Source organism: Cheilinus undulatus, linkage group 19 (genome assembly GCF_018320785.1).
Source record: "Cheilinus undulatus linkage group 19, ASM1832078v1, whole genome shotgun sequence".
Classification (NCBI taxonomy): domain Eukaryota; kingdom Metazoa; phylum Chordata; class Actinopteri; order Labriformes; family Labridae; genus Cheilinus; species Cheilinus undulatus.
Genome location: NC_054883.1, coordinates 13,244,425 through 13,259,567, shown reverse-complemented (window position 1 = coordinate 13,259,567; position 15,143 = coordinate 13,244,425). Strand labels below are relative to the sequence as shown.

Here is a 15,143-nt window from a genome sequence, read left to right as displayed (position 1 = left end):
TTCTTTTGCAAACTGAAAAAACACATTGTTTTTTATTTTCATTTTTTAAGAAAAGCCTGAAAAAATGATTTTTGCATTATATGTCCCCTTTAAGAAGTGGAGTTTAGAGCAAATAGAGCATGAAAGGTTCCATTTCATCAGAAATAACCTTAAATTTATAAGCTATGATGCTCAGATTAAACCTAACCACAGAGGGGTTTATTTTACTCAGCTTTCACAAGATAAAGAGTTAACTTCGGTAATTTTCTCACGTTTTCATCTCCTTTTGTTATCTTGGGACGCCTTTTTTTTCTGTGATACCAGGTTAATATACTCAAGATCCTGAGAAATTAAATCACTATTGCAGGATAAGACAGCTTTTTATACAGAGAAAACAAGATGCATCGACTGAGATTTCTAGAAAAGGACCAGAATGCGCTCATCTTTGTAATAAAATTAAATGTATGTCTGCATAGGGGGTTTAAGTGTTCATTTGATTAGCTTTATAATTTTTAGTGTCTGTCCTGAAAATTGAACATGGAAATAAGAAAGTGCTTCATTATCATTTTTGACTTTTTAGGCAAAAACAAAGAGGAGTGCTCGACCTGGTGTTGGTCTTTTTCTGTTGTCGATAACCAGCAAAATGAAAGTACCCCACCCTCAACCCTTCCATTTCAGAGTAAATGGTTTTGTGCTGACGTTATTTAATGAAGAAATGTCATCTAAGGTCGCAATGTTTCATAAAAACAGCAAAGGACACACGTGTGTGATCGGTTGATAAAGATGTTACCAAACAAAGCCTGCAAAGTCCATCTTTAATAAATGTTTACAATTAAACGGCTCTGTTATGAAGCAGATAATAATTAACCTGTAGTATTTGAATTCTTCCTAGTCACAGATTTATTGAGTCCATAACCTTAAGATTAAGGCAAACGTCTGCGTACAAACATGTACACGTGCTGAGGGCCATAAATGCCTCAGTGTTACACAAGCAGCACTTTTTACAGTGATAAATGCCTCTCATCGACCCTCGACTTTGTGTCACTCTTTCACGGATTCTGGAGAGTACAACGGACGCTACATTGAAAACATCTTTATTCATTTTGAAATTGTTAAATATTATTGGATACTGCCAAAGCTACACATTTTTGCTTACATTTATTTAAACTCTTAAACCTTTGTAATTTTTAGTTAATTTTCCATAATGGCAAAACACAATATTGGTCATCTAGTTGCCATTATGTTGGCGCTAGTTTTCTTCATAGTGGCGATGGTGTTCACTGGTCTGGCATCAGCTGGGAAAGGTATGTATTGATGCTCTATTTGTGCTATTTTATGTACACTTGACGAGTGAATCTAAAATCATAAAAACCATGTTGCATCTTTTACCTAAGAGGGGAACTCAACAGTAATTTCTCTGACTTCATATAGTGATTTCTTCCATTTTTGTTCCCCAGCACCATTTTTGAACCCCACTGGCGACGTTTCTGATGCTTTAGTGACCCTGATCACACCGGCAGGGTGGACTTTTAGCATTTGGGGGATCATCTACACTTTTATGGCTTTGGTGTTGGGTTATGTCATCTCTGGCATCTTTAGGAAGTGAGTCAACCTTACTGATTTTCTTGAAAACTTGCACCGATAAATGAAGGTATTTTTAGATTGTTTTGGTACACAGAGTAATAATATTCATCCCTCTTGTTTAGGAATGCCTACGGTTATGTTTACTGCAGTCCTCCAGTTTTGCCGCATGCGTTTTACTTGGCCTGGTGCAGCAATCTGACCTTCAACATCACATGGTTGTTCCTGTGGGACAGACTGTAAGATGCACCATTTCTCTATCAGCTAAAAATGATTAATGACTGATAGGAACATGACGGGCTCATTATGACCTGTGAAAGAAAACAAGATCATCGGCATAAAGATTGATTTGGTCTTTATTCATGTCTAAAACTGCTGTAGTGTGGAGGTATTCTGATTTAAAACCACTACTTGCACATATTAACAACCTATATAGGCTTACATTAGCAGAGATTAGTTGGACTACTTTGATGGAGGGGGCAAACTCTGGGTCAAGTCTGGGTCTACAATTCATGTAATGATTGGCAGTAACTCATGTAAATTAGTTGATGACAAATCAGGATGTGTCCTATTTGTTTTAGAAATACAGCCTCTTTCAGTCTCTTCTCTTTAGAGATATGTTATTTTTGTTTTCTTTCAGTTTTGATCCTAAAAAAATAGGTTCAACAATTAGATAAAGCATGTTTTAAATGTGATTTTGGACTGTATGCAAAGATAAAGCTGACCTGACTACCTGAGGTAAACAGAAACCAAATGTTAGTAATACTATGATGGGTGTTCAAACTTTTTAACTAAGAGCCAAACGCAGAAATATATAAGAATGGTGGAGCCACTTTCATATACCTCACCTTGACGATAATAAAGTTGGTCAAACTAATTGAATAAATTATGCTAAGTGACTGGATTTGCTCAAATGACTAGTTGATGACTGACAAGGCAGACAGCCAATCATTTTAAGGATTCAGAGGAGGCCAGCTCAGAGTCTAGGGGGCTCTGGTCAGCCATGGCTATCACTAGCTTCACCCCTGGAACATTACTGGCACAGCTATTTGCTGCTAAAATCCACCAGGGTGTTAGAAATTAAGATATCATTTTTATTTTGGTTGACAATATTTTTATCATTTACAGTGCTGTCTCAATTTATTCATGAAAAAAAACATCAATAAGTTATTCTGGTCAAAATGTTCGCTTACAGGATTTGCATGGTAGCACTGCCTTGTGCTGAAACTAAGAAGTATAATACAGTCAAGCACAAGCTTTATAATCTACTATGGGCCAGATTAAATTTTGTTTTTAGAATTTGATATGGGCCAATCAAAAATGCACTGTAGGCCACATGTGGCTGCTGGGCAATAGTTTTGACACCCCCCATGTTATAATATGTTGGGTTTTTTTTGAAAGCTTAAAAAGCCTTGTCAACTCTGGAAAACCATCTGCGATAACATGATAAATAGGTTGAGATCTCTGGAAAATCCAGAATGAAATGAGAGGATGCATGTCTTTTTCGGGCTTCCATAGTATTGCATATTGTACTAGACTATATTGTAGGAGTGGCTGAATCTGTCATATTTTCTGCATGCAGGCATAACCTCTTAGCTTAATACAAATGACTGTTTTTTCTCCACCCCTTTTACAGGATAATGCCCGTTGCTCTGGTTCTTCTCATCCTTGTCGCTGTGTCCAACTACTGCATGATTCTCCTGTCATGCTACGGCCTCCACAGCTATGGAGCCTGGCTCAACAAATACCACAAAGTAGACCTGTGGCTGCACCGTGTGTTGGTCAGTATCACAACTTAAATTTATGTTCCCCTGCTACTTCCTCTGAGCCAACTGGATCTTCTTTTTGAGATCTCCTCACATCTAAACCATCTCTGTCTTGTTTAATGCAGATCCAGAATGGTATTGCCATATATGCAACGTGGACAACCATTGCATCCCATGTCAACCTAACCATTGTGTTGATTGATAGTGCAAATATGAACCAGTCAGACGCAGCCACAACTGCACTCTCCATTTTGACTGTGTTGCTGTTTGTGTGGTGAGTGTACATTGGAGGAAATTAAGTGTGTAGCATCTTTATATAAAACTCATAGATATGATCACTTCTCTGCATCTGCACTCTCACAGGTTCATCCTGGAAAACACTGTCCTGGATAAACACGTGAGGTACATTCTCTCCATTTACCCGTCTGTGATCTGGGCTCTGGCAGGGGTGTTCGACAAAAACTACATGGCTTCATATTTATCTCGCACTAACATATTCATCGGTGAGAGACAACAAGAAGACAGTCCAGTTATCACAATGAAACAGGAAGCATACCTAAAATAGGACAGCGAGAGTACACATTAACTTTCATTTTAAATGTTTTATCTCCTCTAGTTTCCCTATTGGCCATCGCCTGTTTCCTGTTTGCTGCTCGCCTAGTTTTGGTCATCTGGAGGCACATCAAGACGCCTCTTTATAAAGAAGTTGATCCAGATGAAATGTCACCGATGGAGATCGCTGACAAACGGAAAGGCATCTTTAAGTAAATCTCTCGATTAACGGAGTATTATTTCTTCAGTAGATGTTTTTATAATGTTTTGTAAATATTGTAAGATTGATGACTTTTGCTTTGGGGAACCTAACATTCAGCATAATCTTGCATTTAAAGAAGAAAAATGTAGACATTACATTATTAATAGCCAATGCATTTTTGTAAAATATGAAACGTGGGTCATTTGTTGTCAATGCTTATTGCCTTTGCATTTTTGTACAACTTTTGAAATAAATATTTGTTTCGGTCATGTTTCTGTAAAATCACTTTAGAAGAAAAGAGATAAATTGTTGAAAAACCAATAGTACAACAATGTTCTTGGCTGGCTAATACACTGTGCATATTATAAAGGATGATAAATATTCAACACCTTAAATAACCCTCAAAACAAAAACTACCACTTGTGGTATTGTTGAAGAACTTGCTTTAGTAACTGTGCTGTCCCAATCTGATGCACTTTGATGGTGCCTGGACTGACTCTGGCTGCCTTGGAATAAGGGGTGGTCTGACTTTTGACAGTAAATGGAGGAGTTTTATTTATTTATTTATCTATTTATTTTTGTCTCCTTAATGATATTGTAATTGCTACTGCAGCTATCATAATATCTTCAACAGATAAGGTAGCAAGGTCTTTCTCTCAGTATTAATTTAGTTTAACTCTAGTTACTTATTTTTCTGCCTGACCACCTGCAATCAGTTTTACAAGCTATAAGCTCTGTTTCCAGAGGAAATCACAAACGCACACACAACTTACACTAATTGATCTACTAGTTTTTTCAATCAACTGGCCTGTCTGTACTTTGTCAGTTTCTCTGTGTGTTTTGTGTACTTGTTTGTTACATGTACTTGCCTGTTTTGCAATTGAAAACGGATGATTAATATGAATGAAGCAGGGGCCAACCAATCAAAGCAATGCTAACCAAATTCCATTGCACTTAAAGTGCAGTAAAAGTTATCTCAAAGTGGTATGGAGCTTTATAATAGGCACACTGATTGCATGTAACTGTCAGGCCAGTGATGCCAGTATTTGCCATGCGAAAGTCAGGTATGCCTAAAAAAGAAAGGACAAGAATGTCACCGGCTAAGGCGGTAGACCACAACAGCAACCGGTTTTCCAGCTTACAAGAGACAGGCAAAAGTGTTGAATGCTAGCAAGGAAGTTAGCGCTAATGCCAATGATTCGCATGCACTGATATTGGTTAAGTAATTTGGGAGGGCCCCATTTACTATAGGCTTTCACTACCTCAGCCCAGATCTCTGGGTGGTCCTGCCTATATGCTGGAGGAATATAACCATATCATTGCAACTCAATTAAAATTGTTCCAAATATTGACACTTCATGTATACTTGGCAAAAATAGTCAATGTAAAAATCTTTTCCTTCTCCAGCAGAGTCAGAAATTCTTCTCTTACTTTTAAACTCAAGTTACAAAAGGGTTTTATTTGTGAGATTTGATCAGCGTCACTCTTTACAAAGAAGAAAAAAACACTGGGGCCCCAGTTGCCTGGTTGCTATGTCTGCATGCCTGTGTACAGAGGCTGTTATCTTGAAGCAAGTGGCCTTGGTTCAGATCTGGCCTGTGGCTCCTTTTCTGCATGTCATTTCTCTCCAGTTTATCATTTATCTACCGACTGTCTTCTCTAATTTGAATATGCCTGTGAATTAAGTCTTGTATGGAAAAATCTTTTATAAGTAACAAAGCAACCTTGAAATGATAACGCATATTTATAAAGAAGTATAAGCTTTAATAGCAAATCAAGATGGGTGTTATCAGGAGATTGTGCTGCATGTTATGGACCCCCCAAAATCTCTCTTAATATAACAGAATTAACTACTATTCAAATAATTGTCCTTAGGCTAACCCAGCATTTATCATCCTTTTTTTCTGTCAAAAATGTTAAAAATATCAAATCACCTCCATCAAAATGTATTATTCAAAACATTAAACATCCCTATGACTGTAATATTACACACACAAGGGGTTGTTATGGGACAGAGTTAGGCCTATACAAGAACTCATGTCTGTTACATAATATCAATGGGAGACCTGAGCCGTGGACGATTCTTGGTTAGGGTTAGCCCATAGCTTTGGTCAGCTTTTGGGACTGATCTTTCATGGAACAATACAAAATACAAGAAATATAACTAGCACTGGGAATCAAAGGGTATTGCTATGTTAAAAGACTATACATGATATGTAACCCTACAGAATACAAGGGATGCACAGCACTCGGTTTTTGCTGATATCCAACAAGCCAATATTTCAAAACACTTTAAAGCCAACACTGATATCCATACTGTCAGGTACACAGCTTTTTGTTATTGTAAAGAATACCAAGTCTCTGTACTAGAGTTCAAATTAGTTCTCCCCATAAAACAACAGGTTTGCAGGGAGGTTCGTCAAGACAACTACAATGAAGTGCTTGAAGTAAAAAAAAAAACAAATTGTTGTCAAGTGTAAAATTTCAATCCAGCAAAAGTTCAGACCTAAACTTTAGTCCTTAGAACAAGCTTTAAGGAAGAAAGGAATAAGGACAACAGTGTTTATTGAAATAATTTTTGTGGACTGATATCTTGCTGAAAAGATCATGTATCTGTATACGAATGCCATTGTGTAAGATACGAAAGATACAACAAAATTGATATAATGCAATTAGGGCTGATCGATTTGGGAATATCATCTAATTGCAATTTTTTACTCAATATTGCAATTAAATATGCAGCTATTTCTTGAGTATGTATTTTCCAATGAGCACAAGCAATTAATCATTCTATAGTATAACAAACAAAATTAGAATAAAATATGTCTGAACAATATGAAAAAAAATTCTTACTGTGATTTTGACTCAAATTGTTGTATTCAAGGGAGTGTTCCTTTTAATGTAATTCTCATATTTGATAAGAAAAATGTACAAAAATGAAGAAAGAAGGAGTTTTGTAGACAATTCTTAAAAATGGGACTTAAAAAATGTTATGATATGCAAAGCATAACACTTAAATTTTTAAACTGGTATTTTGACACAAATTTCAGGTTAAAGAAATATTGCACAGCTTGCAATTGAAAATAGTGGCAGACCATATTATGATTCAATCTAATTTTCGATTAATTGCCCAGCCCTAGTTGCAATACAACAGTATGATGCAATACAATGTGAGGCAATGTAATGCAACAGATGTGGTACGACACAATATGATGTGTGACAGGGCAAGTTATTACATTAAAACATTAGGAACTGACCCGATGTAACACGATGCAATGCAATGTAATACAGTATGACACAATACGTTACGATATGATACCATACCATACCATACCATATGGAACAAAACTGTTCAATACAATACAGTGTGATACGATACGATACAAAACAATTCGATACAATATATTACGATACGATACAGTTTGGTACAGTCCAGTATGATACAATACGATACGATATGATACAGTATGATGTGATGTGATGTGATAGGCTATAACTGGATTTGGTATGATTTGAAGCGAGTCAATACATAAAGTTAGGATCCAAAACAATTTGATGTGATATGATGCAATGCAATGCGATGTGATATGATATACAGCCTCGGATAATGATAAGATTGCAACACAGGGATTTGGCAAAGATTGTAATAATTAAAAACAATTATAAAATGTTAGGTTGCAAAATGAAATAAACTATAGAATATAAAATGACCCTAAAGTTTCAATGCAAGACCAATATATTTATTAATCTGCTCAGTTTTCCCTCTTTAATATTTTAAGTTCTTTTCTCAATAGTTCGTCATTATTCCACTGTCCTCTTTCTCTTTCATCTTGCTGTTAACTTCGTTTCCGAGTTAATTTCTGTCATTGTTACCTTATTTGATGTCTCAAGAGCCCAGTGAATAGTCATGTTGCACAGACGCATGTGACTGATCACACTGTAAGTTATGTTGGTTTATGTTTAAATTAGCTGGTCTTGTTTGACCCATGATTTAATTTTGGACCAACAAAACTGATCAAACAACCTAAAGGAGACTCTGATATCATTATAAAAACTGTGTTTTCAGTGTGGAGTTGACCACAAGGCTCAGTTACACACATCAACACCACATTTAAGGCCTTTTATGATGAATCATGCAGCCCCTCTAAAAAAGATGACACTTATGCCTGTTCATATATAAAAACTAAGTTTATAAAATGTTTACATATATAGATTCATGTCATACATTTGTGGTAAATGTTGATGGTTTTTTATGATTCTCTCTGCATTAGTAGACAGGTTTTCAAGATAAGAGGTGCATGTGACTCTTGGAGTGGCCATAAAACCTTCTTGTTATACAACTAGCTTTTCAATAAAGTAGGCAGACCCCCGCTCTGCTCACAGTGACTCTGACTCTCACGCCGGTGACTGCAGAGAAAGGTATGTGTAGCTTTACTTTATGGGCACTTCATCATATGAGTAGTTTCTGATTTGATGCCAACATTTTACAACCCTGGAGGATATTCAAGGAGCCGTAGTGGCACGTGAACCTCCCTGAAGTACACAACTTCAGTTAGTCTCAAATAAGATTTTTTTAAGTTTAGAATGGCTTTTATGTTTCAATGGTGACAACTTCCTGATAAAGTTCCTAGAAAGCTGGTGATAGATGCAACAGGTACATGGAAAATGTCTACATGGCCTCTGTGCCCTATGCATTTAGGGTGTGTTGTTGTTATCACTACTTCAGGGAGATCAGGTTCAAGAGCAGGTCATCACTAGTGAAGTTGGGACTTTCTATGTTTTTTGAACATTTCTCTGTGTTGTTATAAGTATGTTTCAACCCCAAAGATCTTCTGTATTTCTGTTTGATGTCCATTTGTAACAGTAGACTACGATGGCAGAACATAATAGTGGACGCCTTGCTGCCATAGTGGTGTTTCTTATCGGCTATCTAATAAGCTTGGTGTTCAACGGGCTGTCTGTAGTTGGAGTTGGTAAGCCAAATCTACCTTAACTTTCAAGTCTAGAGATTTTTCTGTATTAGTCAATATTAGTTTGACATGTGACATTCCTCTTGTCTGTTTATCTTTCTTACCCAGGTCCTTACACCACCACTACAGCCAATGTTTCTGCAGTTTTTGACACGCAGATCACACCTTCAGGATGGACTTTCAACATCTGGAGTGTCATCTATGTTTGGTTGACGGCCATGGTTATTTACATTGTCACAGGACTCTGCAGAAAGTAAGATGAAACTGTTATTTTAAACATGAAATCTGAAATATTGTTGAAGTGAAAACACAAATGCAAACAGCAATTTATGACTCTAAAGTCTTTTGGAGAGCTAGATATGAGACAAATAAAAATAACTGTTAAAATAACCTCATTTACAATTTATAGTTCAAATAGTTTTCAGAGCATTATATTACAGTAGACCTCTTTGTATTTTATTTATCTATTCATTTAACCTTTATTTAACCAGGTTAGTCCCATTGAGATCAAAAATCTCTTTTTGAAGGGAGACCTGGCCAAAAATGGCAGCAATACAGTTTCAAATATCAAAAACACTCAGTCTCACACAGTTCACAATAATCAATAGGTACAGTAATGATAAAACATCAGCTAAGATAGTGGCATACAGACAGTTTGATTTCAAGAGTTTTCACTAAAGATTTAAAAATATTCAAAGACACCAGGTTCTGCAGTTTAAATTCAGTCTGCAGAGGCATTCATGTACAAAACATCCCCATAGTCAAGAACAGGTGAAACGGGAGACTCAGCCAGTCTCTTTTTAAAAATAAAAGAGAAACAGGACTTGTTTCTGTGGTAAAAACAAAGTAAAGTCTTCAGCTTTTTTACCAACATACTGAATGTGCTCCTTAAAAGACAGGTTTTCATCAAGCAAAAACCCTAGATATTTAAAGGAAGATACCAGCTCAATTTCTTGACTGTCCTTTGTAACAGTTTTCCCAGACAATGTTCTTTAAGCTGTTTTTTTTTAGGATGTAAAGAACATGAGTTCAGTTTTATCTGCGTTTAGCACAAGCTGCAGCTGGCTAAGCTGATTGTGGACTACACCAAAAGCATGCTGAAGATTTGCAAAAGCCCGTGCAGGTGTTGGTGCACAGCAGTAGATAACTGTATCATCAGCATAAACATGGAATGAGGAATTGGGAATATTCTGTCCTAGACAATTTAGTTACAGTATATAGTAAACAACAGGGGGCCAAGTGCAGACCCTTGATGCACCTGCTTCTCAATTCTTAGTACCTTAGAGGTTACACCCTCTAATTGAACAGCCTGGGTTCTATCAGTCAGATAGTAAGTAAACCAACTGACGGCATGCTCCGAAAACCCCGTAGCTTTAAGACGGTCCAACAAAACACTGTGATCTACAATGTCAAAGGCCTTGGAGAAGTCAATAAAAAGAGACAAACAACACTGTTTGTTGTCCAAGGCCTCAAGAATGTCATTCACAACTTAAAATGCAGCAGTCGTACTGTATTTTTTCTGAAAGCAGACTGGAAATTAGACAATAGAGAGTTGGAAGCGAGGTATTCTTTTCCTTGATTACTGATAAGATTCAAGCACTTTGGACAATACCAACTGTTTTGAGATAGGTCTGTAATTGTATATTCAGAGACCTGACTGAATCTACCAATACGCAAGCAACAATCACTAAATATTTGTTTATAACAGGAAGAAACCACAAGCAGATCTAGACTCAGCCATCTGCAAAACACAGTCGGTCTTAGATGGTGGTAAAAGGTTGTAAGATTTGCTTCTTTTTCTTGCAGAAACGGTTATGGCTACGTCTACTGCAGCCCCTCAGTGCTGCCATACGGTTTCTTCATTAGCTGGTGCATCAATCTGTGTTTCAATATTGGCTGGCTGATTGTTTGGGACAAAGGGTAAGAGTTTCCTGTCACTGTTTATGTTTCACTCTCTGTTTTGCAACATGACTGAGATAATTTCAGATAAGACAAGAGAAAAAATATGAGACAAGATAAGCTTTGATAAGAGCAGATACCATACCACACCATACTAGAGGATATGATGTGATATATGGGGGTACAGTACAATAAGATACAATATAAGATGATGGGAGAGATAGGATAAAATATAATACAATATGATATGGCATAATGCAGTGTGAGGTGTTATTATATGAAACAACAGGATATTTTAAGATTTAGTACTGTGGTACAACATGATACAATAAGATATGATACTGTACAATGAGATGCCATATGATATGTTACAATACAATTTAGAGTGATAAAATGCCATACAATATGACAAAATGTAACGGGACAATGATTTTGTAAAATATGATAAAAAGATATGATACAAAATGATGAAATGATATGACCAGCCAAGTTTGATAAGAAACAATATACCACAATACAATATGGTAAAATACGATAGCTAATGACACAATTTGATACAATCAGAAAAAATATGATACATTTCAATAGAATACTGTAAGATATAATAATGCAATACTTTAGGACAGTGGTTCCCAAAGTGCCCAGGATCATGAAGTGTGTGTGTGTGGGGAGGGGGGCAAGGCTAAGCCACACCAGCTGAAGACAATGCAAAAGAGAACTCAACAAGATTCAACAATGTTATTGCAGTTCAAGTCCAAGACTTTTTCTGTTATTTTGGATTAGAGTGGAAAGGTTGTAGAGTATCCACTGATAGGCTCGAGAACCTTGGCCACACTCTTTCCTTTTGCAACATCTTACCAGTATGAGATAGGTTTTCCTGCTGTTGCTTTAATCGAGACCAAAAAAAAAAAAAAAAAAAAAGCTGGACATTGACAACGAAAAGAGATTGGCAGTCTCTTTCGCTACACCCAGGACTCAAGAAGCTCTGTAGCACCAAATAAGCCCACAGTAGTCACTGAAATCATTGAAGGCCTGGGTGTATAAATCTTAAAGATGTTCATTAATAATTAATTGTTCATCTTCAGAGAGTTAGATTTCTAAAACTCAAAGTTTTTAGGTTTTATGTTGTGGTAAATTCAGAAAAACAAATTTATTTGCAAAACAAATGACCGTGTGTTAGTCCAACTTACATGGTGATATGTAAGGTGAGGGGTAGGGGGGCCTGAAAATATTTTCACCTGCCAAAGGCAGACCCGACAGAAAAAGTTTGGGAACCACTGCTATCGGGTATGATATAATGCTACAATACAATAGGATATGGTATCATGCAATGTGATGCCATATGATATGACATAATACAAAATGGAGTGTTACAATCCTATACAAAATGATTTAATACAATTTACTAAGACATGATATTGTATGATTTCATACAAACCAATATGCTATGATATGATACAATACAATACAAAATAATATGATGTAACAACGTGATTTGATACAATGCAATACGATACTGCACAGCATAATATGATTTGATATCAGATGATGCAATGTGGCACAGTAAGAAACAATATGACAAAATACAATGTTCATGTCATTATTCACAGGGGAAAGGGTGTATTTGTTGTATCCTATAATCTTGCATCACTGACAGCCAAATCCCCTCTTGAATCTTACCTACATCTTCCATGTGTTGTATTAAATTTTCTCTTGCTTTTCAAAACCTTTCCCCATCAACTACTCACTGCACAAAGATGTACACACACATTAAACACACATAAACTTTGCAAAAACACACATTGCTTTTCAACACTCTCAACTCTGACTAATTCAATAGGTTGCACAAAACATTTGTTTTGTTTGTTCTCTTTAGCCTGTCTTAAGTGTTTATACATAGTAGTACTGTCATTTCTCCTCAAATTGAATTGCTTGTTTTATGCATGTACTCAACATCATGTATCTTGTACTGTTTTGCATCAATAAATAAAAAATGATATGATACAAAATTATAGGATATTGTAAGATAAAATAATGTGATTCTATAGGATATTATATAATTCCATACAAGAGGATACAATACTGCACAATGCAATGCCATATGATATGTTACAATGCCATACGGTGAGATATAATGCAATACCATAGATTAAGATGTGAAAGAAGTACAATATGTTTTATTGATACCCAGCATGTGCTAATTTGGCAGTCATGTGATATGATACAAAAACTATGAGGGTTAATTCAAGATTAGAAAATGGCAATACAAATAATTCAAGTAACAGAAAGAAAGGCACATTTACGTCTTTGATTACATTATAAAAACCCACACTGTTTGTAGCACTATTGTTTTGATTTGTATCCTAATGTGAATAAAATGAAAATCATAACAAATATTCTCCAAAAATATTTAATAATATAGGACAATGATGACAATGATGAGGATAATGATGAATGAATGATTTTTTTGCTGTTTCCGTGCTTCACTTAAGGATCATGATTGCTGCAATGGTTTTTCTTGTCCTGGTCATCTGCACAAACTACGCCACAATTTCCTTTGTCTGCCATGGACTTCATGTTTATGGACCCTGGCTCAAGAAGTATCACAAAGCAGACCTGTGGTGCTACCGTGTCATTGTTAGTATCACTGAGCTGTTTTTTGCATGGCGGGGTTTAAATCCTGTGGTTTTAATTTACTGAGCATGTATTTTCTAGCTCATAGTGTGTTTTACTGTGTTTAAAGTACTGAAACTCAATGTGAATGTCTGTCTGCAGGTCCAGAATGGTGTGATGATATACACAACATGGACAACCATTGCGACACTGATCAATCTGACCATAGTGCTGACTTATGAAGTTAAAATGTCTCCAACGGATGCTGCCACCATCTCCTACTCTATTCTAAGTGTTGTACTGCTTCTGTGGTGTGTTTATTGTCCGTAAGATATGAATTCAACAGAGGGTTTCATCAGTGCGATGCAGAAGTAATGCATACGTGTTGTGTCTTTCCCAGGTTTGTGTTGGAAAACCTCGTCCTTGACAAACATGTGCGGTACATCCTCATCGTCTACCCCGTTGTAATTTGGGCATTGAGTGGAAACCTGGACAAAAACTTTGATGCTAAATCACCAAATCGCAATGGCGTCTTCATAGGTAGGACTAAGGAGTACTCAATATCAATATTACCAGACAAATATGTCATAATCTATACAATCAGTATGAAAACATTAAATCAAAGCTGTTTAAACATTTTTATTTCCTGAAACTTGAGATGGGTAAAATAACACAAACCTCTCTTTAATGGTACTTTCTTTCTTCTTCCAGTTGTGCTTCTGGCTTTAGCCTGTGTGCTGTTTGTTCTCCGTATTATTATTGTGATTTGGAGAACCATCAAAGATCCCCTGTATGAAGACGTCAGTCCTGAAGCCATGGAACCCATGGGGATTGCTGAGAAACAGAAAAAGATATTCCGTTAATCTTTTGACAGTTGCTATCACAGAAAACAGTTCTTCTAAATCTTGTAGTCATGATTTTGTGGTCAGATTTTGCATTTTTAACAGATAATGATCCAATTCTGATGAAAAATAATAATTTTTAAGTTCACTCAAGCATATTTTGCAAATACTTCAGCTGTGTCTGACTGATCTCTGAACCTTTTATGGCTTTTTCCTTTCATATTTTTGCAAAAACAACTCATTAGGGTCAGATAAGGAAACTTTTACAACTCTATACCTAGAGGCACCACAGTGTTATCATCCACCTTACAGTGTACGCTTAATGTTGTAAACATTTACCCCCTTTTATTGAATAGTTGCTTATTGTTGATTATTAAAGCAATTTGTTTTCCAATGTACAATGTCCAATGTCCTCCAATGTCCTCTGTAAGGTCAGTATCTATAGCTTATAAAACACACCATTGGACATCCCCATTGGACATTATTGGTGTTATTTTTAAATAAATTGGCTTTATTTTTATGTATTTACTTATCTGCACAAGGATTTTAAAAAAACAGATTATAAACACATAAAAGATGTGTCAATTTCAGTAAGGACACAAACTATACATGCCCACCCCCATACATTTATAAAGCGACAAAGTCGAGAAACGTGCCAATCCTACAAAACGTTTTTTCAATAAGTAGATTTTAATGGATGGGTAAATGCTTGTCCAGACAACATTATAATACATCAAAT

The 15,143-nt window shown here is 36.1% G+C and overlaps 2 protein-coding genes across 3 annotated transcripts; both read left to right on the top strand.

Moving 5' to 3' along the window:
• Nucleotides 1-1,038: 1,038 nt before the first annotated feature.
• LOC121527596 lies at nt 1,039-4,341 on the top strand. The gene is made up of 7 exons (XM_041814611.1): nt 1,039-1,283; nt 1,437-1,581; nt 1,686-1,799; nt 3,197-3,341; nt 3,452-3,600; nt 3,690-3,829; nt 3,943-4,341. The coding sequence occupies exons 1-7, from the start codon at nt 1,184-1,186 to the stop codon at nt 4,092-4,094; spliced, it is 945 nt and encodes a 314-aa protein (XP_041670545.1). The 5' UTR covers nt 1,039-1,183; the 3' UTR covers nt 4,095-4,341.
• Nucleotides 4,342-8,472: 4,131 nt separating this feature from the next.
• LOC121527730 lies at nt 8,473-15,009 on the top strand. Of its 2 annotated transcripts, XM_041814755.1 has the most exons (8): nt 8,473-8,499; nt 8,945-9,053; nt 9,159-9,303; nt 10,857-10,970; nt 13,442-13,586; nt 13,725-13,888; nt 13,963-14,102; nt 14,274-15,009. In XM_041814755.1, the coding sequence occupies exons 2-8, from the start codon at nt 8,954-8,956 to the stop codon at nt 14,423-14,425; spliced, it is 960 nt and encodes a 319-aa protein (XP_041670689.1). In that variant the 5' UTR covers nt 8,473-8,499; nt 8,945-8,953; the 3' UTR covers nt 14,426-15,009. The 2 variants fall into 2 exon arrangements, with proteins under 2 accessions (XP_041670689.1, XP_041670690.1); XM_041814756.1 differs by lacking the exon at nt 8,473-8,499 and having other exon boundaries at nt 8,909-9,053; nt 13,725-13,873.
• Nucleotides 15,010-15,143: the final 134 nt, after the last annotated feature.

What these genes read in the sequence shown, in the direction of transcription:
- LOC121527596 (XM_041814611.1), top strand. Translation starts at nt 1,184, where the DNA reads ATGGCAAAACACAATATTGGTCATCTAGTTGCCATTATGTTGGCGCTA. An exon ending in ATCTCTGGCATCTTTAGGAA is followed by an intron (nt 1,582 to 1,685) that starts GTGAGTCAACCT and finishes CCTCTTGTTTAG; the next exon opens with GAATGCCTACGGTTATGTTT. An exon ending in ACTGTGTTGCTGTTTGTGTG is followed by an intron (nt 3,601 to 3,689) that starts GTGAGTGTACAT and finishes GCACTCTCACAG; the next exon opens with GTTCATCCTGGAAAACACTG.
- LOC121527730 (XM_041814755.1), top strand. Translation starts at nt 8,954, where the DNA reads ATGGCAGAACATAATAGTGGACGCCTTGCTGCCATAGTGGTGTTTCTT. An exon ending in TGTGGTGCTACCGTGTCATT is followed by an intron (nt 13,587 to 13,724) that starts GTTAGTATCACT and finishes GTCTGTCTGCAG; the next exon opens with GTCCAGAATGGTGTGATGAT. An exon ending in TCGCAATGGCGTCTTCATAG is followed by an intron (nt 14,103 to 14,273) that starts GTAGGACTAAGG and finishes TTCTTCTTCCAG; the next exon opens with TTGTGCTTCTGGCTTTAGCC.